The 26244-nt window shown below is 44.6% G+C and overlaps 1 protein-coding gene across 3 annotated transcripts in view; it reads left to right on the top strand.

Moving 5' to 3' along the window:
• Window positions 1-26244, top strand: part of LOC147115522 (E3 ubiquitin-protein ligase RNF13-like) — a 317497-nt gene that overhangs the window by 70231 nt on the left and 221022 nt on the right. For 2 of the 3 annotated variants that reach the window (XM_085989823.1, XM_085989824.1), the window contains one exon: window positions 18749-18871. In XM_085989823.1, the coding sequence (XP_085845949.1) occupies window positions 18749-18871 (123 nt within the window). Of the gene's footprint in view, window positions 1-7490; window positions 7543-18748; window positions 18872-26244 lie in introns of all 3 variants that reach the window. The other variant, XM_085989825.1, reaches the window with a different exon arrangement.

Raw genomic sequence — 26244 nt, 5'->3', positions numbered from 1 at the left:
AGGTTATTGGAAGAGCTGAGGTGGCAACACAGACTGAGATGACTGCAACAGAGCAGCCCTTGGATGCCAAAAGTACGCTGACTCACGTCAACGTAGAACAACAGACCGCTGAAACAGCTGCTCCGGTAGAGGGATTGAATAGTCCGATCAATCAATCTCCAAAAGAAGTTGAAGTAGTAAAATCTCAAATGAGGTCATTAGTAAACGACTTGCTGAAAGCCCAGAAAAAGCTGGATGAAGAGGTACGCATGAAGAAGTCTCTTCAGGAAAGATGTCTGGACTTGGAACAAAAGCTGGCTAACGCCCAGCTGGGTATGGAGGAAATAGAAGACCCTCTCGCTGGCCTAGATCAGGACGACACCGAATATTACTATGTCCTGTCCTGCCCAACTTGTAACTTCGACTCCCACCATACAGAAATCATGGAGGAGCACCGAAAGTCTACGGAACATCGGGAGAAGGTGGCTCTACTACGGAAAAAGGAGGGAGAGAAGGAGGAACTGCGCATGCAGCTGGCAGCTGACAGTGGAGCCCAGAGAGTCTCCAAGAAGCAGAAAAGGAAAAGTCAAAACAGAAGATGACCCATCTGAACCATTATTACCTCTACCAGATCACACACGTGGTCCCTCCGAACGGAGCCAATTCAGTTCGGAAGTTCAAACTGTTAAATCCATGGAAGGACTATTGAATGAGTCACTCCAGCAACGTGAACCGACTCCACCACAGAGATTGAATCTGTGAACTGTTTTCCGCAGAGACTGAATCTGTGATCTGTTTTGACATGAAGTTATCTATGTATCTATGTTATTCTGTTATGTAAACCTGAAGTTATATATGTATATATGTCATTACGTTATGTTAAATGGGGAGATGACTGTAAAGCTAGGAAGGGAGGAATGTTGTGTATGTAATATGTGTGCTACTTTGAACCTATGGACAGGACTGCACTACTTGTTGGGCGTAGTGATACGCAGTACCACTCCTGGCCATAGGGGTATAAATAGTACTGTGGGTACTGATCTCCCCTCAGTTCCCGCCTGTGGGCATGAAGTAAAGACCTACGTATAGTCCCTACCTCCAACCAGTAAAGACCTGTTTGGAGTTATACGTTTAAGTCTTTGTGTTAATTGTTCAATACAATACACATACTTAACAGCTGACCTTTTACATTTTACTGGCTTTTCGCAACTCCTCTTTTCCTTGGTGGAGTAGGAGTTAGCAGAAAATCATTAAACATGGATGGAAAGTGCATTCACCCTGATGCTCCTCCCCAGTTCCAACCCTTTCTGCGAATGGCCATTTTATTAATACATGGACTGTATTGATTAATTAAGGAAAGCCAGCACGGATTTGTTAAAGGCAAATTGTGTTTAACTAACTTGATTGAGTTTTTTAATGAGATAACGGAGGGTTGATGAGGGCAAGGCGGTTGATGTGGTGTACATGGACTTCCAAAAGGCGTTTCATAAAGTGCCACATACTGGGCTTGCCGGCAAAGTTGTAGCCCATGGAGTAAAAGGGACAGTGGCAGCATGGATACGAAATTGGCTAAGCGACAGGAAACAGTAGTGCTGAACGGTTATTTTTCAGACTGGAGGAAGGTATACAGTGGCGGTCCCCAGGGGTTGTTACTAGGACCACTGCTTTTCTTGGATCTATATTATTGACTAAAGGGTACAATTCTAAAGTGGGTGAATGACCAGAGAGACCTGGGGGTATATGTGCACAAATCATTGAAGGTGGCAGGGCAGGTTGAGGAAGCAGATAAAAAAGCATAAGAACATAAGAAATAGCAGGAATAGGCCACTCGGCCCCACTAGCCTGCTCCGCCATTCAATAAGATCATGGCTGATCGTGGGCTCAAAGCCACTTCCCTGCCCGCTCCCCATAACCCTTCACTCCCTTATCTTGTAAAAATCTGTATCTCCACCTTGAATGTATTTAATAACCCAGCCTCCACGGCTCTCTGGGGCAGAGAATTCCACAGATTCACGACCCTCAGAGGAGAAATTCCTCCTCATCTCCGTTCTAAAAGGACGACTCTTTATTCTGAAATTATGCCTCCGAGTTCTAGATTTCCCCATGAGGGGAAACATCCTCTCTGCATCTACCTTGTCGAGCCCCCTCGGTATCTTATGTTTCAATAAGATCACCCCTCATTCTTCTAAATTCCAATGAGTATAGGCTCAACCTTTCTTCATAAGTCAACCCCCTCCTCTCAGGAATCAACCGTGTGAATCGTCTCTGAACTGCCTCCAATGCAAGTATAGCCTTCTTTTAAATAAGGAGACCAAAACTGTACGCAGTACTCGAGGTGTGGTCTTGCCAATACCCTGTACAGTTGTAGCAGGACTTACCTGCTTTTATGCTCCAACCCCTTTGCAATAAAGGCCAACATTCCATTTGCCTTTTTGATTACTTGCTGCACCTGTATGCTACCTTTTTGGGGTAGATTTTCCCGAACCTGTCGGGAAGAAGGCAGGACTTCCCCTTTTCGGGTTTTTGACCCGCCTACTTCGACGTCCGGCCAATCCGCGTGATTTTCCCTTGATTGACCTTGTTGAGCCTGCCCAGCGGGCTCAGCAGGCCAATTAAAGGCCACCCGGCAACAGGTGACGTCACAGACTGCAATTTCATCTGTCGAGTTCTTGACAGATGAAATATCCGTGTTTTACAGCTGTTTGAAGCTGTCAAACACTGACAGTCTGAGTTCTGACATGAGTCATTCTGCACAGACTCAGTTAGAACTCTTACCGGCACTCAAAGCTGAAGGCTGTCACTTTTCACAGATCGCAGCCGTTCAGCTTTAAATGCCGGCTGAGTGATGGGCTCCCGACGGCTACAGAAAGAAAGGTTGTGAAGGTAAGTACAGGTAAGTAAAAGTTCTTTACACACTTTAGACACACCAAACACACTTACCTTTGCACTCATGCACCCATCACTCACCTGAACACCGACATCGCGACCCCTCCAAGTCCTTCAACCCGACGGCCCGCCTGCTCTAACCTGGTGCGGTTTGGAGCCGTCGGGAAACCCACACGAAACCCCTCAAAATAGGGATTAGGCTAAAAGCTAAATTGGCACTAATCCCTTCCCGCCTGGTTTCGGCGGGTCCCAGTGCGGGGTGGGTACCCGCCGCCCCTGGAACTTAGGGCGGGATGGTGTCGGGACCCCTAAATTCGGGATTTTCAGCCCCCGCCCGCCTGAAACCCCGCCCGACGGCTGGGGGAAAATCAGGGCCTTGTGTTTCATGCACAAGGACCCCCAGGTCCCTCTGAACTGTAGCATTTTGTAATCTCTCCATTTAAATAATAAGTTGCTTTTTTTTTTCCTGCCAAAGTGGATAACCTCACACTTTCCCACATTATACTCCATCTGCCAAATGTCTGCCCACTCACTTAGCCTGTCTATATCCCTTTGCAGATTCTTTGAGTCCTCTGCACAACTTGCTTTCCCACCCATCTTTGTATCATCTGCAAACTTCGCTACATTACACTCGGTCCCTTCATCCAAGTCATTAATGTAGATTGTAAATAGTTGAGGCATACGGGATCCTGGGCTTCATATAGAGGCATAGAGTACAAAAGCAAGGAAATTATGATGAACCTTTATAAAACACTGGTTCGGCCTCAACTGGAGTATTGTGTCCAATTCTAGGCACTGCACTTTAGGAAGGATGTGAAGGCCTTTGAGAGGGTGCAGAAAAGATTTAAAAGAATGGTTTCAGTTACGTGGATAGACTAGAGAAGCTGGGGTTGTTCTCCTTAGTGCAGAGAAGGTTGAGAGGAGATTTGATAGGTGTTCAAAATCATGAGGGGTCTGGACAGAGTAAATAGCGAGAAACTGTTCCCACTGGCAGAAGGGACGAGAACCAGAGGACACAGATTTAAGGTGATTCGCAGAAGAACCAAGGGCAACATGAGGAAAAACTTTTTTATGCAGTGAGTGGTTAGGATCTGGAATGCACTGCCTGAAAGGGTGGTGGAGGCAGATTCAATTGTGGCTTTCAAAAGGGAATTAGATAAGTACCTGAAGGAAAATAAATTGCAGAGCTACAGGGAAAGGGCGGGGAGTGGAACTAGCTGAGGTGCTCTGGCAGAGAGCCGGCATGAGCTCGACGGGCCGAATGGCTTCTTTCTGTGCTGTAACGATTGTATGATTCTATTTATCGATTGGAGTCGGCCCGGTGATGGTAGGACTTGCAGCCACCTTCTACTGTCATTGGCAGCAGTTTAAAAATAAAATTGCTGGCAGCACTGCCAGGGTAAACTAGTATTTCTGATCTGTGGAAGAAATTTTTCTATGGTCAACCTTTTGCCCTTGCTAGGGATTAAAAAAAAACACCAAAAAGCTACTTCAAAGAAAATTAAATTTCTGGTTCGGGGCAAAAGGCTACGGTTGCTTTATATGTAACCCAGTGAAAGTCACTTTCCTGACCGTAATTAACTGTGATTTGGTATTGCTCAAAAGTCAAAACAAATAGCTGTTAAACTTTTGCTAAACTGATGTGATCTAGTGCTGAGGATAACTAGATAGAGATGGCAAACGAAAAATTTCGGGTGTAAGCCCCCGATCTGCACTTACCTTGCGCGCCGGCCGTTGAGCTGTGGGCCCGCATGGAATTCCGATCCTGGGCCTGGTCCAGCTGCCGGCGCACAGTGCTCGCGTATCCCAGGGGCGCAGTTAGTTCGAAGCGTCCCCTGGGATCACGTGGGGCATGGGGAGCCAATCGGAGCAGGGAATGCTCCATTCATAAGATTGACAGGAAGAGCTGTCAAAACTTATAAATACTACGGGCCCCAAAACATCACTAAATCTTCAAATAATTTTTTGTTTTTAAATCACATTTTTTAAATAAACTAAATTACATGAAATAACTATTTTAAACAATAATTTAAATTTTTGAAAAAATAATTTTATTTTCTTACGGGGCTAAAAATAAACTTGCCTTGCTTTAAAGTATTTAAAAATAATAAACCTGTGGAAAAAATGTTTTAATTTTAATTAATTCACCACTTACCTTGTAAAAAGCAGGCCTTACGCCTGCTTTTCATGTGTAAATTCTGCAGATTTACCCTCCCGGGAAAACCTGTATATAAAAAAAAAACGTAAGTTCAATGCGCACGCGCTGCCTCTCCTGCGCACGCGTTCGAACTCTGAACCCCTTCTTTCAGGGGAATGGAAGTGCCGGTTTTCCGCGCATGCGCAGTGCATGCAGGAAACCGGCACTTCCGTTGGGCCTACGGGTGAGTACCCCGTGTGTACTCACCCGTGGAGACCCGAATTTCTGGGCCAATATTTCTGTGATTCAGTATGTTTATCTTAGGCCTATATTAAAATGGTGACTGCTTGATAGCCCCTAATGCTGTAGGTATGAATGCATCATTTATGTACTATAGCATTGCAGAGCCATTTATTCACAGGTTTTCTTTATGGCGTACTGAAGTATTGTGCAGCTATGCGAATAGATTTTTAGAAGCTACGACAGTCTGAAAAAGAGAAGAGTAGTACTGCACACTCGCGCGCGCACACACATTTCCTCTCTGCACCCAAAAAGCTAGCGATGCAAATCCATAGGAAAGAATACAATGTTCCCTTTTTTTAGTTTGAGGTGGGGGTGGGTAGAAAGAGATTGGGGTGTGTTTCTAGGAGACTAGAGGCTTGCATGAAAAATGCTACATTGGGGATATACTAAATTGGTTGAAATGTAACGCAAGCATTTGACCAAACAGAATAATATCCTTATTTTCAGTCACTGGGCTGGCACTGTCTTATTTCCTTGACCCTGGGAATTCTATTCTTATTGTTCACTGGTATGTATGCAAAGAATCTGCACAAAAGTTAGTAAAGTTTTGGGTGGCGGAAAAAGGCGTAGCAAATATTGACAATGTCATCCTTTTGCTGTATGTCTGTTGCCATGAAAATGAACCCATGAGGTAATACAAAAAAAAATGAAAAATTTATGTCCCAACGATGCACATCATTACAGGCAGATGCTGGCACGGGGTATATGTTTAAAAAGCTGTAGTGCAATTAAGATGTTCAGATAACATCTAATCTGAGAAAACCCGAGCAGTTATAAGTTATTCGAACCAAGTGACTGATGGACTGGTTTGAAGAGTTTTCCTGGGAACCTTAATTATCTTGAGCATTTAATATTTTTTTAATGTGGGCACTTTTTAAGTTAAACCAACACTGCAGGACAACACAACACAAGTCAAATTCAGGGGCTAATGTCACAAAGCACTTGTCTTATTACTTGGAATGAGTTACCAGGGAGAGTCGTGGAGGCACAAACTCAAAACTATTTGCCTTTTCGATGCTGTGATGGAGGCCTGTGTGTTTTTATAAATCTTAATCTTCTGCACGATTGTTGTATAATTTTCCCATGGCTCTCTCCCTGACCCTTTCAGAGCACTGCAGAACTCAACTATGAATGTGGGTTGACCTTGATACTTAAATGGGAAGGAATATATAGGGGTGAGTGCTTTTTGGGCACTTTCCATGTACAGGAAACTTTTTTTTAATCCGGGACCGACGTGGTGCCGGTTCATCAAAAATTCCAGATCACCGAGCGCTATAGTAAAAGATACGGAGAGCTGAGAGCTCCGTATAAAGCAACAAACCCTGTTGCTTAGCAACAGGTTCAGAACAATGGCCACAAGTTACAAGCGTCTCTGTAGCTTAGCAACAGCTGCAGCCACGCCCTTGCACAGCAACAGATCGAGGAAGGCAAGGACAATATGAAGTATGAACCTACTCCTGAATTTTGCCGGTTAACCGAGATTTCCGGTTATTTAGGTGCCGGTAAATCGAAAGTTTCCTGTACTTTTATTGTGCCCAGTGCAGAGGACCATTTCTACAGGCAAGCTCACGTTTCAAACCGAACTGTGACCTTGTCTGCAAAGTAATCTGTGAGGTAGCATACCCTGCAGAGGAATAAACCACTGCACTATTGATATATGCACTGGAAATCTTAACTCTGGACCTCTCCAGCCCTTGGACAAATAATGCTCTGAGACTATTTCAGGCTGCAATTGCAAAACTGGTTCATAAAGAAGCAAAATGTAATCAGCAGATGGATAAATCTGAGATTCACATTAACATACAAAAATCTGTTGCCAAACAATACAAGGTCAGAAGCCTTATCCGTATTCTACAGTATTTTAAACAACTTGCATCCTTGATTTAAAAGCGTTTGTGAGAAAGACCAGGTCCTTTGTTTGCCTGTAGCCGTGTAACACTGCAGTGACGATACAAAAGTCTCCAGTGTTATCTGTCAGGTGGGCTCTGTGAATGGAGCTGGCTATTTGGAAAAATATCCATTCTCATGCCCAGTGCCGCTGTAAATTTGGTTTATTATGAAATAAACTGAAGCAAAAGTCAAGTAACAGATAAATCTCAAAAGTTCACAACTCAAAAATCTGTTGCAAAACAGTAAAAGGAACCTTCAATACCTCAAACAATGTGTGTCATTAATTTAATTACAGAATGATACAGCACAGAAGGAGGCCATTTGATGACACAAACCTAGATGGGAAAGTAAGTTATTCGGAGGATGCAAAGAGGCTGAAAAGGGATATAGCCAGGTTAAGTGAGTGGACAAGAACATGGCAAATGGAATATAATGTGGAGAAGTGTGAAGTTATCCACTTTGGTTAGAAAAATAGAATAGCAGAGAATTTTTTAAAATGGCGATAGATTGGGAAATGTTGGTATTCCGAGAGACCTGGGTGTCCTTGTACACGAATCACTGAAAGTTAACAGGCAGGTACAGCAAGCAATTAGGAAAGCAAATGGTATGTTAGCCTTTGTTACAAAGGGATTGGAGTATAAGAGTACAGCAGTCTTACTGCAATTATATAGGGCCTTGGTGAGACCACACCTGGAGTACTGTGTACAGTTTTGGTCTTGCCTAAGGAAGAATATACTTGCACTCCCTCTAAGGCAACAAAGGTTCACCAGACTGATTCCTGGGATTGTGGGGGGATTGTCCTATGTGGAGAGATTGAGGCGACTAGGCCTATATTCCCTAGAATTTAGAAAAAGGAGAGGTGATGTCATTGAAACATAAATTCTTACAGGGCTTGACAGGGTAGATGCTGGGAGGCTGTTTCCCCTGGCTAGGGAGTCTAGAGCTAGGGGTCACGGTCTCAGAATAAGGGGTCGGCCATTTAGGACTGAAATGAGAAATTTCTTCACTCGAAGGGTTGTGAATCTATGGAATTCTCTACCCCAGAGGGCTGTGGAGGCTCAGTCATTGAGTATATTCAAGACAGAGATTGCTAGATTTTTGGATATTAAGGGAATCAAGGGATATGGGGATAGTGCGGGAAAGTGGAGTTGAGGTAGAAGATCAGTCATGATCGTATTGAATGGCGGAGCAGGCTCGAATGGCCGACTCCTGTTCCAATTTCGTTTGCAGAGGAAGCTTTTTGTAAGAAACCTCTTAATCTGTTTTTTTGTAAAGTACTTAGTGGTGGCATTTTAAGAGGGGAAGGGTTTACTTCCAGCAATAGCATTATAAAGGAAAGCCGTGCAGTTACTTCAGAGAATTCTAGTATGTATAATCGTTTTTTAACCTGCAGTTTGTCATTGACCATTTTACTTTGCAGTATTTTTCTTCTTTCTTCCAAAAGTTCCTTACCCACCACCTTGGTATATAGGGATATGTGAGCACTGTGTTTCTGCTGGTTGATTAGGAAGACTGTTTTTTGAGTCACAACTGTGCAAACAATGCTTTCATATAATTTCAACCACAATTTATCAACTAGAGAAATGGAGTACTTTGCAATATGACATTGGCCACAACTTTGTCACAGGGTGATGAAATCCATTTTGTGGATTTAAAATTTGTGGTTTATATTACAGTGGCAACTTTCATTTTTTTTCCAAAAGGAATAATTCTACAATTTTGATTTTTGGACATCTCTAGAAAAGTCTTAAGAAATTACAGTACAGGAGCTAAACATAGGAAGGAGGTAAAATATTATTTAAGAAGGGAGGGAGAAACCAGGCAACTACAGACCTGTCAGTTTAACATCGATTGTGGGGAAGTTACCGGAATCTTATCAGAGACAGAGTGACAGTAATTGGATGAGCTAATTGTTAGGGATCAACTGTTAGTCATCCTCCTTCTACGGTCACCCTCGTTCCTTCTATGGTCACAACAACATGCTTTGAATAAGCACGCGACACTTGATGGTGGAGTATACGGAACAGACTTTTCAGATACAGCATAGGTGATCGACCTAACTATACATAAGAGCATAAGAAATAGGAGCAGGAGTAGGCCATTCGGCCCCTCAAGCCTGCTCTGCCATTCAATGCGATCATGGCTGATCATCCAAGTTCAGTACCCTGTCCCTGCTTTCTCCCCATACCCCTTGATCCCTTTAGCCTTAAGAAATATATCCAACTCCTTCTTGAATATATTTAATGAATTGGCCTCTACTGCCTTCTGTGGTAGCGAATTCCACAGATTCACCACTCTCTGGGTGAAGAAATTCCTTCTCATTTCTGTCCTAAAAGGCCTACCCCTTATCCTTAGACTGTGACCCCTGGTTCTGGATTCCCCGACCATCGGGAACATCCTCCCTGCATCTAGTCTGTCCAGTCCTGCCAGAATTTTATAAGTTTCAATGAGATCCCCCCTCATTTTTCTAAACTCCAGCAAGTACAAGCCCAATCAACCCAATCTCTCCTCATACGTCATTCCTGCCATCCCAGGTATCAGCCTGGTGAATCTTCGCTGAACTCCTTCCATGGCAAGAATATCCTTCCTCAAATAAGGTGACCAAAACTGCACACAATACTCAAGATGTGGTCTCACCAAGGCCCTGTACAACTGCAGCAAGACATCCTTGTTCCTGTACTCAAACCCTCTCGCTATGAAGGCCAACATACCATTTGCCGCCTTAACCGCCTGCTGCACCTGCATGTTTCAGCGACTGGTGCACAAGGACACCCAGGTCTCGTTGCACTTCCCCTTCTCCCAATCCATTGCTATTCAGATAATAATCTGCCTTCCTGTTTTTGCCACCAAAGTGGATAACCTCACATTTATCCACATTATACTGCATCTGCCATGCTTCTGCCCAATCACCCAACCTGTCCAAATCATCCTGTAGCTTCTTGGCATCCTCCTCATAGCACACACGCCCACCCAGCTTTGTGTCGTCTGCAAATTTGGCGATATTACATCTAGTTCCCTTGTGTAGATCATTAATATATATTGTGAATAGCTTGGGTCCAAGGACCGATCCTTGCGGTACCCCACTAGTCACTGCCTGCCACTCGGAAAAAGACCCGTTTATTCCAACTCTTTGCTTCCTGTCTGCCAACCAGTTCTCTATCCAAGTCAATACTTTGCCCCCAATCCCATGTGCCTTGACTTTACATGCTAATCTCTTATGCGGGACCTTATTGAAAGCCTTCTGAAAGTCCAAATACACCACATCCACTGGTTCTCCCTTTTATCTATTTTACTAGTTACATCCTCAAAAAATTCCAGTAGATTAGTCAAGCACGATTTACCTTCTGTAAATCCATGTTGACTTTGTCCGATCCTGTCACTGTTTTCCAAGTGATCTGCTATTACACCTTTTATAATGGACTCTAGCATTTTCCCCACTACCGATGTCAGGCTTACCGGTCTGTAATTCCCCGTTTTCTCTCTACCACCTTTTTTGAATAGTGACGTAACGTTAGCTACCCTCCAATCCATCGAATGTACTATTTCTAGGGCCACTTCCTTAAGTACCCTAGGATGTAGATTATCAGGCCCTGGGGATTTATCGGCCTTCGATCCCATCAATTTCCCTAACACCATTTCCCTACAAATACTGATTTCTTTCAGTTCCTCCCTTTCGTCAGACCCTATGTTCCCCGACATTTCTGGGAGGTTATTTCTGTCCTCCTTTGTGAAGTCAGAACCAAAATATGTATTTAATTGGCCTGCCATTTCTTTGTTCCCCATTATAAATTCCCCTGATTCTGACTGCAAGGGACCTACGCTTGACTTCACCAATCTTTTTCTCTTCACTTCAATAAAAGCTTTTACAGTCAGTTTTTATGTTCCCTGAAAGCTTACTCTCATATTCTATTTTCCCTTTCTTAATTAATCCCTTTGTCTCCCTTTGTTGAATCCTAAACTGCTCCCAATCCTCATGGCTGATCTTGGGCTCAAAGCCACTTCCCTGCCCGCTCCCCATAACCCTTCACTCCCTTATCTTGCAAAAATATGTCTCTGTCTCCACCTTAAATGTATTTAATGACCCAGCCTCCACGGCTCTCTGGGGCAGAGAATTCCACAGATTTACGACCCTCAGAGAAGCAATTCCTCCTCATCTCCATTCTAAAAGGACGACCCTTTATTCTGAAACTATGCCCCCGAGTTCTAGATTTCCCCATGAGGGGAAACATCCTCTCTGCATCTACCTTGTCGAGCCCCCTCAGTATCTTATGGTTCAATAAGATCACCTCTCATTCTTCTAAATTCCAATGAGTATAGGCTCAACCTTTCTTCATAAGTCAACCCCCTCATCTCGGGAATCAACGGAGTGAATTGTCTCTGAACTGCCTAACATGCAAGTATATCCTTCCTTAAATAAGGAGACCAAAACTGTACGCAGTACTCGAGGTGTGGTCTCGCCAATACCCTGTACAGTTGTAGCAGGACTTCCCTGCTTTTATACTCCAACCCCCTTGCAATAAAGGCCAACATTCCATTTGCCTTTTTGATTACTTGCTGTACCTACATGCTAACTTTTTGTGTTTCATGCACAAGGACCCCCAGGTCCCTCTGAACTGTAGCATTTTGTAAAATCTCAATTTAAATAATTTGCTTTTTTGATTTTCCTGCCAAAGCGGATAACTCGCACTTATACACAGAGAGTAGCTTTCGGATTCTATATCTATCTTTCGAACCCTCCAAATAACTGTTGAAAACCATGCTCCTTTATACATCTTCAAAGGTACATGTCACAGATAAGACTTCCTGATTTATCTGTTCCCGAATTCTTTGAAAACAGTCTATTTACATAAAAAGTTGTAATTGTTTGCTTCAGAGATCCTTCTCTCAAACAAGACTTTCAGACTTGACTACTCTTAAACCCTTTGAGGAGTTTTAACAGTCACTTATTTCCTTGCACAAGCATTTCTTGTAGATAATATTCAGACGTTAAAAGCAGAAGCTAAGCCATGCTTTCTTCTGTGGCGCCCCACTACTATCTTGTTTATCTTGTAAAACCTGTTGTTCCAAGACACAAGGAAGTTTGATTATTGACCCTGCAGGATGTTCAAAACTAATCAAAGACGGTCAGCATGGATTTGTGATGGGTAGGGCGTGTCTGACTAATCTAGTTGAATTTTTTGAGGAGGTGACCAACATGGTGGACAGGGGAGTGTCTGGATGTTGCCTATATGGATTTCTGTAAGGCATTTGGTACGGTTCTGCAAAAGAGATTACACTGTATTAGCAAAAATGAAAGCGCACAGTATTGGAGGCAACCTTGTGATATAGGTTGGTAATTGATTGAGTAGTAGGAGACAGAAAGTAAGGATAATGGGAATGTATTCTGATTGGCAGGTTGTGACAAGTGGTGTTCCCCAGGGCCTCAACATTTCACCTTGTATATATCAATAATTTGGATGAAGGAATAGGGAGTTGTAAATCCCAAGTTTGCAGATGACACGAAGTTGGGAGGCACAATAAGTAGATTGGATGGGAGAGGAAGTTACAAAGAGACCTAGACAGACTGAGTGGGCAAAACTGTGGTAGATGGAGTTCAATTTGGAGAAGCGTGAGGTCATCTGCTTAGGATCCAAGAAAGACACATCTGAATATTTTCTTAATGGTGAGCGATTAGGTACTGTGGAGGAGTAAAGGGATTTAGGTGTCCTCGTACACAAACCACTAAAAGCTAGTGCACAGGTACAAAGAGGTGAATGGAATGTTGGCCTTTATCTCCAAGGTGTTGGAATTCACAAAGTGATGCTTCGGTTATACAGAGCCTTGGTCAGACCCCATCTGGAGCACGGTGTTCAGTTTTGGGTGCCGCAACTCAGGAAAGATGTATTGGCCTTTGAAGGGGTACAGCACAGATTCACCAGAATTGATAGAGGGATGAAAGAACTTAAATTGAGGACAGGTTACATAAACTTGGCTTGTATTCCCTTGCGTTTAGATGGTTAAGGGGCAATCTAATCGAGGTGTTTAAATGATAAATGGATTCAATAGGGTAGGTGCAGAGAAACTCTGGTGGGAGAATCCAGAACGAAATGGCCATTTCGGAGTGAAATCGGGAAGCACATTCGCAAAAGGGGTAGTAGAAATCTGGAACTCACCCCCCCCCCCCCCCCCCCCCCCCAAAACCAAAAAAAAGGTTGTAGATGCTGGGTCAACTGAAATCTTAAAGACTGAGATCAATATATTTTTGTTGGGTCAGGGTATCGAGGGATATGGAGCAAAGGCAGGGTAAATGAAGTTCTGGTACAGCTCAGCCATGATCCAGTTGAATGGCAGAACAGGCTCCAGGGGTTAAATAACCCACTCCTGTTCCTATGGTCATCCAGGTTTGCACACATGGGCTTTTCTGTAAAAAAATAAAAAATAAAAATAAAATAAAGTTGGATTTTACTAAGTAAATTTAAAGGTCTGGGGTCACCTCTATATGATAGGTCGCCCCCCACCCGTCCCGGCAGGGAACAGAGACTTACTGTGCATGCCTCGAGGAAGTAGCCAGCTGCCAGAAAGAGACTTTTTAATGAAAACGTTTTGCTGTAGCTAATGCATGACCGTACTTTGAGTGCGCTTGCACAGGCCCTGCTTCCAAAGATCCCCTCTGCCGACCTTGATGTTGTGGAGCACAGGTTTCCGCTGCTGGCTGCCACAACTCCACCAAAGAGTTGGCGGGGGGCCAGTGTTGTATCTAGGCCATAATGTTTAATAATATTGAGTTATTATAAAAGCTTGTCTTATTCAAAGGTGTAATTTTGATTGTAGCAGAACTACTTTAATTACCGTGAAAGAAGCTCCTTAATTTCTTACTAAACGCATTAGCTCCGAACCATCCCTCAAAAGATCTAGTATGTGGAGGTCACTAATCCACGCGATAGATTGCTTGAAATGTCCTCTTGAAAATGGATTTGAGGGAATCATCAAAGCATCTTTGCTTGCCAGGAAAAGAATAGAATTTAGGCAGGAGAGTGATGGATTATGTGATGCGTCTTTGTAGATTGATTCAAATGGATAATATTTTAGTTGGCCCTGTCTATTAAGATATTTGAGTGGAGAAAGTTATATACAAAAGGGCAATTGTTTTTTTTTCCAAAAGTGCAAAAAAATTTGCAACCGTAATAAAGTCTCTTTAATGGATTAAGAAAGTCCCAACAGACCCCATTTAGCATTTAACGTTTGTTTTAAATGATCCCAAGGTTTACACCTACACTGGTCTATCTGGAAGTCCATTCCATGTAACATTCACTTTGTGTGAGGAACTTCCTGATACAAGTCTTAACTTTTTACTAATTTGAATCCGTTTCCTTGTCCTACTCTTGCAACTTAAATTAATGTAAAACAATCTCTCTTTACCTGTTCCATTCCCTTCACTATTATACACCTCCTGTAAGATCACAACCTTGGATACCTCCTTCCCAGGCTGAGGAGCTAAAATTCCACCAGTCTGTCCTCCTTAAGGAAAGAAAAAATGTGCATTAATTTATTAACTTGGTCCATTTACACTAGGGATCGGCATAGTGGCTCTTCTCTGCCCTACATCCAGCGCTTGAGTGACTCCTTTGTTTCCCGGCAGCCAGACGTGGACACCGTATTCAAAGTAGGATCTGACCAGAGCACTGTACAATTTTGATCACTCTTAAAGATAGTGGAGCAAATACCCCACACTGCTCAGCCAACTATCAACTCATTGGGTTACATATGTGATGATCCTTGGATCCCAATGAGCTGAAACGTGCATTTTTGTTAATATTGTACCCCCGTCAAGATATTTATTATGCTAGAACAAATGCAGTGTAATCTTAATATAAAGTTGCTTAATTCAAATTTAGGTGCAAAAAGAATCTTCTGTAGTGAATTTTTCAAATAGCTTAATTTGATCATCTGAATTTTCTGAAGCAGGAAACGACTGAATCAATAGGAGTAGACTGCACTGGAAATTAACTAGACTTAAAAGTGGAGTAAGCAGCATATCTGAATAAACTCCATTCCTTGATTTAGGTAAGACATAGTTCTCTGTATGGTGATATTCCATGTGGTGATGTAAGGCACCTGTAGAGAAGTATGCCAATCTAGACGAGCTACCCACTGAGTCAAACAGGGAGAGAAAAGAAGCAACTTAAAAAAAGTGAAACTTGCAAAGTTGCCTCAGATGGTTTGCAGTTTATTATGTGGAGGCCATTAATCCACGAGAAAGATTGCCTGAAGTGTCCTTTTCATAATGGATTTGAGGGAATCATCAAAGCATCTTTGCTTGCCAGGAAAAGAATACAGTTTAGGCAGGAGGGTGACCGATTAAGTGATGTCTTTGTGGATAGATTCAGATGGATAATATTTTATTAATCCTCCAGCAGTTAATGACTGGAGATGAATGACCTCCAGGATTTTGGCCCAGCGACAGTGAAGGAATGGCAATACAGGTCCAAGTCAGGATGGTGTGTGGCTTGGAGGGGAACTTGTAGGTGGTGATGTTCCCATGCGTCTGCTGCCCTTGTCCTTCTAAGTGGTAGAGGTCGCGGGTTTGGAAGGTGCTGTTGAAGGAGCTTTGGCGAGTTGCTGCAGTGCATCTTGTAGATGGTACACACTGCAGCCACAGTGCGCCGGTGGTGGAGGGAGTGAATGTTGAAGGTGGTGGATGGAGTGCCAATCAAGCGGGCTGCTTTATCCTGAATGGTGTCGAGCTTCTTGAGTGTTGTTGGAGCTGCACTCATCCAGGCAAGTGGAGAGCATTCCATCACACTCCTGACTTGTGCCTTGTAGATGGTGGAAAGGCTTTGGGGAGTCAGGAGGTGAGACACTCACTGCAGAATTCCCAGCCTCTGGCCTGCTCTTGTAGCCACAGTATTTATATGGCTGGCCCAGTTCAGTTTCTGATCAATGGTAACCCCCAGGATGTTGATAGTGGGGGATTCAGCGATGGTAATGCCATTGAATGTCAAGGGGAGATGGTTAGAGTCTCGCTTGTTGGAGATGGTCATTGCCTGGCACTTGTTTGGTGCGAATGTTGCTTGTCAGCCCAAGTCTGAATGTTGTCCAGGTCTTGCTGCATATGGACACGGACTGCGTCAGTATCTGACGAGTCTCGAATGGTGCTGAACAGTGCAATCATCAGCGAACATCCCCACTTCTGACCTTATGATGGAGGGAAGGTCATTGATGAAACAGCTGAAGATGGTTGGGCCTAGGACACTGCCCTGAGGAACTCCTGCAGTGATGTCATGTGATTGAGATGAATGACCTCCAACAACCACAGCCAACTTCCTTTGTGCTAGGTATGATTCCAACCAATGGAGAGTTTTCCCCTTGATTCCCATTGACTTCAGTTTTGCTGGGGCTCCTTGATGTCAAGGGCAGTCACTCTCACCTCACCTCTTGAGTTCAGCTCTTTTGTCCATGTTTGGACCAAGGCTGTAATGAGGTCAGGAGCTGAGTGGCCCTGGCGGAACCCAAACTGAGCGTCAGTTAGCAGGTTATTGCTGAGTAAGTGCCGCTTGATAGCACTGTCGACGACACCTTCCATCACTTTGCTGCTGATTGAGAGTAGACTGATGGGACGGTAATTGGCTGGGTCGGATTTGTCCTGCTTTTTGTAGACAGGACATACTTGGGCAATTTTCCACATTGCTGGGTAGATGCCAGTGTTGTAGCTGTACTGGAACAGCTTGGCTAGGGGCGCAGCTAGTTCTGGAGCACAAGTCTTCAGTACTATTGCCGGAATGTTAATTAAAAAAGTTATGTTCAATGTTACAATATTCCCAGTTTTGAGCTTTTTACTCATTTGGGCAAAGTGTGTCTTGTACATTTCTTTGTAGAGCTGCTTCTGTTGTCTCTACCAGTGAAGTTGGCTGCAAGGTGGTACATGACAGTAGTTTGGCTGACTTTCTACTTTTCCCTGTCCTCTCTCCCACTCCCACTGTGAGGAGCCACCTGGCCTCCCCTTGGCATCTCTGACAGAATTGAACAATTGTTCATTTTGCGGTGCGTCACACTGGTACTGCAATACATTTAACTGCTGATTGTCATACTTCCAATTGGTCTGATGGTCCACTTACAGGTGTCAGCCAGTGGCTCAGTTGGCAGCACCCTCGCCTCTGAGTCAGAAGATTATGGGTTCAAGTTCCACTCCAGAGACTTGAGCACATAATCCAGACGGACACTCTAGTGCAGTGCTGAGGGAGTGCCACGCTGCTGGAAGTGCCGTCTTCCAGATTAAACGTTAAACCGAGGCCCCCACCTACTCTCTCGGGTGGAAGTAAAAGATCCCATGGCACTATTTTGAAGAAGGGCAGGGGAGTTGTGGTAAACCACTGTTATTGTTGTTCACCGTTGTTGTTGTTGCACACTGTTGTATCTATGCATGCCTCAGCTGGCTCCGCCCCTGGCTCCACCCACATGCCCAGGTGCCTTCTTGGAAACCAGTCAACCACGAGAGGCATGCTCTGTTCTTTGTTAATAAAAGCCTTTTAGTTACTCTCCTAACTCTCCGTCTTTTATGAGTAATTGATAGCGCATCAGGAGTTATCCCCAGTGTCCCGGCCAATATTAATCCTTCAACCACCCATCACTAAAACAGATTATCTGGTCATTATCACATTACTGTTTGTGGGAGCTTGCTGTGTGCAAATTGGCTGCCACGTTTCGAACATTGCAACTGTGACTACACTTCAAAAAGTACTTCATTGACTGTAAAGCGCTTTGGGGCGTCTGGTGGTCGTGAAAGGCGCTGGAGAAATGCAAGTCTGTCTTTTTTTTCTTTTACAGGACTTAACTGTAGAGCTGTATTTAAAAAGTTGCCTTGATCAGGTTTTCTGTGTACTGTGGAACTGAGCTATTTGAACCAGAAATGTCCCAATTTCATTCCCTGCTTGTGCTTTGTTAGTTGACCTCATCCAGGATAGTGTTGGGTTGGCTACAATTGCCCATAGGAATTGCTGGACAAGAAAAGACCAAGGTCCATCTAGTTCGCATTCTACCATCCTGGTAGTTGCATGATACAACGATAATGGAGTTGTGGACTAATCATAGCAATCAATCTCTGTTAGTCTACAACAGACTCCGAAATGACACTAGGAAAACCCCAGTGGTGGAGAGCTTTGGGAACCATAGATTCCCTTAATTTCTTTGAGCGTGGGATTGCCAACCAATGGCCGCTGTTGGAAAATGTATGTGTGCGAATATCTGATGAATACAAGATTAAGCCTGGTCCACATAGTCAAGTAGCCTGCTGGTGTTTGTCTGAGTTCACACACACAGTGGTTATTTGAATGAAGAACCAGAGGTTGGTCAGTGCCCATGAAAATGTACTGCAACTCAAATCAACAGATTCAGGAGAACCGAGGAGAAATGGGAAAAGCAAATCCCTTGAATGCAAAAAATCTGTAAAACACTAATTTTGAGTGTATTTTGGCTAAATATTCAGATCTGCCACCCAGTCTGTCCAAACTAAGATGTGGATTTTGGTTTACAAATATTTAACTTTTTTTTCCCCATTTGCTCTTTGTTTACTTGTAGGGTTTCCTAGTATATTCAAAACCAAAGAATGCTTGTGAGCCAATCATTTCTCCACCAATGACGGACAATTCCTCAAACTTCATTGTTCTGATCAGAAGATTTGACTGCAATTTTGATATCAAGGTGAGTCACCATTGGAGCATTTGAATAGCTTGTGTAATATTTGTCTCTTTATAAAATTAGCCTTGAATGTTTTCAATTTTGATTGACTCATGATGTGACTCATGATGAATACACAGTCAGTGTAACAAATAATGTGACTAGTACTATGGTGAATGCACTATAGCCTCAATGTTGCAAGACCAGCAGAAATGTGGCTTAGCTGGCACTTCGTGCAAGCTTATCTGGCTGATGGCCCACAGGGCAGATAATGCTGAATTTTTGCAGCTGGAATCCCTCCCCTCCCCGCCCCCCCCTTCCCTTCCCCTCCCCCTCCCCTCCCCCTAATTGGAATGTGCTACTGGCTAGTGAAAAGCTGGCCCAGAGAACTTGGCCTGCAGCCTGCTTGATTGGGGAATGATAAAATCTGGCACGGCTGCATCTATTAAAGGTAAAGTTGTGGCCAAAAAGTAGGCTAAATGTTCACCATGGCATGTGCGACAAGACTGATCTGTGATATAGCTGGAGGTCCTGCTACCGGAGCTGTACCCAAAGAAAATGGCCCTATTTGAGATGGAAGGCCATACTCCAGTAAGTAAAGTTGCATGGAGGTAGGCCACTGACTGAATCACTGCAATTACCCAATCCCTGGTATCTGGCTGCAAATGAGGAAGATGTTTGCTCGTATCTGGGGAAAGCTGAATGTAAGTGTGCCATTTACCTCTTGCACGTATTTCCTGTGGGGTCCATCAACCATGGGCAAACCTAAATTGGGAACTCCCTTGTCCTCAGAAGAATTGGTTCAAGCATTGTCCACAGCCATTCCGCTGTACACGCTTTTTCATTGTGCCTGCACACTTTTCATGCAGCTGGAGGCGTTGGTCAAGGAACAGCAAACAGGTACAGAGGCTTCCAGCCTGAGGCTCTCTGGTGTTAGGGGGTCAGGGTCAGCAGCCTTGAAGCAGAAGTCAATCCGGGTTGTCTTCGAGCTAAACCTAATATTCTTGGTGGAAAAATACATGGGCACTGTGAAGTACTACATAGTGAAGGCATAATGGCCATTGATGTCCATAATGATTCTGTGGTCAGATATCAGTTGAACATTTGAATGCAAGCGCTTCATGTAAGATACCGGGTTGATATTCCAGGCCCTTATGCCAACATGCGTACCATCTTTGGCACCCTGTCAACGCAGTGCATGCTCTGCATCCTTTCCAAATGATGACGTCTTTCCACCGGCAAAGTGTTGTCATTTGTAAATGTAGCATTTGTCGCTTAATACATGGGTGCAATGTAGAATGCAATGTTAAACATTCACTCCCTCCACCACCGGTGCATCGTGGCTGCAATGTGTACCATCTACAAGATGCACTGCAGTAACTCGCCAAGGCTTCTTCGGCAGCAACTCCCAAACCCACGACCTCTTCCACCTAGAAGGACAAGGGCAACAGGTGCATGGGAACACCACCACCTCCAAGTTCCCCTCCAAGTCACACACCATCCTGTCTTGGAAGTATATCACCGATCCTTCATCGTCGCTGAGTCAAAATCCTGGAACACCCTCCCTAACAGCACTGTGGGAGCACCTTCACCAAACGAACTGCAGTGGTTCAAGGCGGCGGCTCACCACCACCTTCTCAAGGGCAACTAGGGATGGGTAATAAATGCTGGCCTTGCCAGCAACGCCCACATCCCATGAACAAAAAAAAAGAATGACTAATGTGGTACATGACCCCTGGTCTTGCTTGGAAGCTTCATGCTGTGGTAACCTTCACTTCTACATGAAGAGTCATCCCCGTTCTGGATGCTAAGTATAGCTCATTCAGCGTATGTTGCAGCTGTGTGAGTGCCTGTCTTGCGAAGCAGAGGCAGTGAAGATAAGTCACTTCTGACATTTCCAGGTATATATGGAGGGGCCTATAAACGTGCATCAGGGGTAGTGGCCAGTGTGGACAAAACACCTCCGCTGTTGCACCTTAATTTGCCTCTCGAGAACTCCTCTTCCTCATCTAAATCATGTTCACCCAAAGTAATACCCATACTTGCAAGTCAACTAAGAATAATGGAAGAAAGTGCCTGAAGTAAAAACGAGTACAATACCCAGCAAAACTAACTAATTCATGGAGTGAAATGTACTTGAAAATGCAAGAAAAAACTCAACAGAAACTGAAACTGATTTCCCTTTTAAGAAGCCCTCTTGGGCAGGCTAGGTGCCAAGATTTTCCACGTGCCCATTTTACATGTTGTCAGAGCTGCACCCAAAGTTACGAGTTTCGGAGTGTGACAGCATTGTACTCATTTCCATATTTTAATTGAGGTTTGTGCCTGCCTCTATTCCCAGCTTCATTGCGTCTCCAAAAATAGAGCACCGCAAAATGCGGCCTGCAGCGAATCGGGTGCATGAGGTTGCGTGTCGAATTTTATGCTTCCCATCACCAGTAAGACTCCACTCTCGGCATGGAGTCTAGTAGAAATTTATCCATGTATGCTTGGGAGAAAAGTCTTTTAACTTGCACTTTTAAGAACTAGTTTAAAGGGAAGTAAGAACAGAAGAAAAGTCAGGGACCCGAAGAGGACATTACTAGCTGTTGGCAAGTAGAAAATGGATTAGAACAAGGAGTGGGAACGGGGTGGACATGGAGGTTGAGTGGCAAAGATACATTCTAGAACCTCAGAGGAAGGGGGGGTGGGATTGGAGATGGGGAGCAGTTGGAGAGGACAGAGGTGCGATGGTAGTTTTGAAAGATTGAAATGGTGTCTGACATGGTGGTTATGTTACAGGACGAGTAATCCAGAGTCTTGGACTCATGATCTGGAGACTTGAGTTCAAATCCCACCATGGCAGCTTGGGAATTTAAATTCAGTTAATTAAATAAATCAGTAATGGTGACTGGATTGTTGTTAAAAACCCATCTGGTTCAGTAATGTCCTTTTTTAGGGAAGGAAATTTGCAGTCTTTACCTGGTCTGGCCGATATGTGACTCCAAACCCACAGCAATGTGGTTGACTCTTAACTGCCCTGTGAAATGGCCGAGCAAGCCACTCCGTTGTATTCAAGAAGGCGGCTCACCACCACCTTCTCTAGGGCAATAAATGCTGGCCTTGCTGGCGATGTCTACTTCCCATGAGTGAATTTAAAAAAAAAAAAGAGGGAGCTTTTGATGGTGTCTGAATGTTGGGGCGAGGCAGTTGAGAGAGGCCAGGAAGGGAGTCGAAGGCGCAGGTGATGGGTTTTATGGAGGAGATGAATCCGGTGACGGGGAGATGGAATAGATTATTGTGGAGTCTAAACTGTAGTAAGGCGTGGACTGAGTGGTGACGGCAGGAGGAAGCCGAGGCAGCCAAGGTGATGTCCTTTATTTTGTACATCGAGAAACACGTATACTGTTATGTCCGTGTATCTTAATGTTGTGTCCTTCAATAATCAGACAACAGACTGCAGGGAACGATTCAACAGGTGTTTACTGAATGAGGGTTACTCTAGAACTACCTATACAGATCACTACTCAGGGTTTATATACAGGTGTGGCCACTGCCGGTACTACAGTATACAGGAGCTGTAAAAAGTAGTTCTCTCCCTTAAGGTATATATACATTACATTACAATTCCTCCCCTTTTAGATTAACAGTACCATAATACTCATTTAACAATTAACATTTTTAATATACAATGTTATATGAAAATAGTCCATTCATATATTCAGTCTCTGGGGAGGCTTCCTGATTCTTTCTGGATAACGCCTTTCCCGAGTGTCTCGCTCTTGGTGCGGAGGCGATTCTAGCACCCTGTTGTCAGTTGATTCATTAGCTTCCAATGCTATTGTTTCTGAGGTAGATGCGACCTGTACGTCGGGTTCCTCACCAGGTACGTATGGCCGAGACATGGGGTTGACTCGTCCCTGTGACTCTAGGATCTGGTCAGCATGGCGTCTCACAATGTTCTCCCCAACATCCACTGTGTACATTAGTGGCCCCTGCCGTGTGCATATCGTTCCTGGTTGCCATTTCTCTGTTCGGTAGTCGCGGGCCAAGACTGGTTGCCCTACATTGAAGCTCCTTGTCGGCTTCTCATTGATGTGCTGGAATTGCTTACTTTCAACATCTCTTCGTACATTTGGTCTGAGCAAATCCAGACGAGATCTCAACCTTCGGTTAAAGAACATCATGGCCGGGGCCTGGTTGGTGACTGCATGTGTTGCATTTCTGTAGGCTAACAGGAAATTGTCCACCTTATGCTGCAGTGAAATGTCGTCATCGCACATGGCCTTTACTGCTTTTTTAAAGGTTTGTACGAACCTCTCAGCCAATCCATTTGTGGCTGGATGATACGGGGTGGATGTGTAATGCCTCACCCCATTCCTTTTCATAAATCTTCGAAACTCTTCGGACACAAACTGTGGTCCGTTATCAGAGCAAATCTGCTCTGGCAAGCCGTTCCTGGCAAAAATGGTCCGTAGGACTGCAATAGTTTTCTCCGTGGTGGTGGAGGACATTTTGATCACCTCAGGCCATTTCGAGTGCGCATCCACGGCTATTAAGAACATTGAGTCCATGAATGGACCAGCAAAATCAATATGCACCCGTTGCCATGGAGATGAGGGCCACTCCCATGGGTGTAGAGGGGCATGTGGTGGTGCATTTTGGACCTTCTGGCATCCTGAGCAGCTCTTGGTCATATCCTCGACTTGCTGATCGATACCTGGCCACCACACATAAGCCCTAGCAAGGCTTTTCATTTTCACCCCTCCCAGATGACCTTCGTGAAGCTCATTGAGCACTCTCCCTTAACTTGGGTGGAATTACCACTCTGGATCCACACATCAAGGTCCCCTGGCATACTGACAGCTGTTCTCTTCTGGATGAGAATGCTGGCAACAGTGAGTCGCCATGTGCTGGCCATCCCTTCACCGTCAAATCATATACCCGAGACAGTGTCGGGTCATTTCGGGTCTCCTTCTCTATACCAGTGTTAGTTACTGGCAAGCATTCAATTATAGTCGAATGAAATATTTCGACAGGATCCACTGCTGGTGCTTCCTCCGCAGTAGGCAGTGGCAGGCGTGATAGCCCGTCAGCGTTTCCATGCTGTTTCGTGCCCTTATACTCGATTTCATATTGGTGCGCCCCTAGAAAAAGGGACCATCTTTGTAGCCGTTGCGCAGTCATCACCGGAATGCCCTTCTTTGGATTAAAGATGGAGACAAGTGGTTGGTGGTCAGTTAGCAAGGTGAACTTCTGCCCGTGCAGATAGTGATTGAACTTTTTCACTCCCCACACTAGGCTGAGGGCCTCCCTGTCAATCTGAGCGTAGTTACGCTCGGCTGAGGTTAGTGACCGAGACGCAAAGGCTACTGGCCTCTCCGAGCCGTCCGGGAATTTGTGCGACAGCACCGCTCCAATGCCATAGGGTGATGCATCACACGCCAACCGAATTGGTAGTGCTGGGTTGAAATGAGCCAACACCTCTTTTGATGTGATCAATGCTTTGCTCTTCTGGAAAGCTCGTTTACATTCGTCACTCCACTTCCATGGTACCCCCGTTTGCAGTAGGGTGTTCAGTGGGTGTAGTACGGTAGACAAATTCGGCAAGAACTTATGGTAGTAGTTCACCAGCCCGAGGAACGACCTCAGTTGTGACACATTTTCCGGTGCTGGAGCCTTGACTACTGCCTCAATCTTTTCAGGGGACTTATGTAACCCCTCTTTATCAATAACGTGGCCACAATAAGAGATCTGCTTCTGGAAAAACTCGCATTTGTGGCAATTAGCTCGGAGCCCATATTCCTTCAATCTAGTGAGCACCTGCTCCAGGTTGGCGAGGTGATCACTGTCATTTTCGCCTGTGACCAGGATGTCGTCCAAATAACACTGGGTCCCTGGAATCCCTTGCAGGACTTGTTCCATTGCCCTTTGCCAACTAGCCGGAGCTGATGCTACCCCGAACACCAGCCGGTTGTATTGGTAGAGACCTTTATGAGTGTTGATCGTGAGGTACTGTTTCGAGGCTTCTTCTACCTCCATTTGCAGGTACGCCTGGGCCAGATCAATCTTAGTGAAGAGTTTCCCTCCAGATAGCGAGGCGAAAATATCTTCAATCCACGGAAGAGGATATTGTACCGTGTGAAGGACTGGGTTCACTGTCACCTTAAAGTCCCCACAGATGCGAACCTTCTTTGGTTCCCCAGGCGTATTACTCAACGACCTCTTCATTACAGGAATGATGGATGTACCCTACTCGCTCCAGTCCACTTTGGACAGTACTCCTGAACGTTCCAAACCTTCCAGCTCTGCTTCGACGACTGGGCGGATCGCATAAGGTACCGGTCTGGCCTTAAAAAAAAAAAAAAAAAAAAACAACAACTTTGGGCTTGCATTTTCCTCTATTTTGATTGTCGCTGTTATGCCTTTTAGTGTTCAGAGTCCCTGCTGGAACACTTTTTGTGCGTCAGTTAGCATTTTTGACAGTCGTCCAGGTGTGACGTCGTCATCCTTTTTGGCATCTACAGTCAGTGCTTGTATGGAATGCCAATCTAGCTGTATCTTCCGGATCAATTCACGTCCTAGTAGTGGTGGTCCTCCATCTGGCAATACATATAGGTCCATTTTTGGTGGTTCCTTGCCGTTATATATAACGTTCACCCTTATTTTCCCTTTGGGGTAGACTTTTTGCCCCGTGTATGTCTTCAAGACAATCTTTGTATCTCTCAAGGGTATATGTGAGAATAGCCGCTTGTAGTCCCTTCGGTTTATGACTGTTAGGGCTGATCCTGTGTCCAATTCCATTTTCACTTGGGCTCCTGCTATCTTGAGCGTGACCCAGATAGTTTGGTGATCCTCCGTTTTGATCACATTATGTAGTTTCAGACAACCCAGCTCCTTGCTTCCGGAGTCTATCATTCTTCTGTTCGTCTGAACTACTCTCCGTCACCTTATGTACCTTCTTGTACTTCTCCTGTGGAGATTTCTTGCTGCTGGTTTTCTTTCCCGACCTGCAGACTCTTGCTATGTGTCCTACTTTTCCACACGTCTGCACACTTTGTCCTTGAACCAGCAATCATTATGGTCGTGTGTTGTTCTGCCGCAGCGATAGCACTTCACTGTTCTGTATGACATTTCATTTGTGCCATATTCTTGCGGTCTCCGTTGTATCTCTGCAGCGCCCCGTGCTGCTGCTTCGTGTGATACTGCAATGCTGAAAGCCTTATCCAGCGTAAGATCCTTTTCTGATAGAAGCCGTTTCTGGGTTCCTTCACTTTGAAGCCCACACACAAACTTGTCCCTTAAAGTATCTGCCAGTCTCGTTCCAAACTGGCAGTGTTTCGATAGCTTGCGCAGTTCCGTTAAATACTCAGCATTACTTTCATCTTTATGCTGGTTCCTTTTGTGAAACTTAAATC

Source organism: Somniosus microcephalus, chromosome 6 (assembly GCF_052327205.1).
Source record: "Somniosus microcephalus isolate GS21.2 chromosome 6, FLI_Smic_1.0, whole genome shotgun sequence".
Classification (NCBI taxonomy): domain Eukaryota; kingdom Metazoa; phylum Chordata; class Chondrichthyes; order Squaliformes; family Somniosidae; genus Somniosus; species Somniosus microcephalus.
This window is presented reverse-complemented; position numbering and strand designations above follow the sequence as displayed.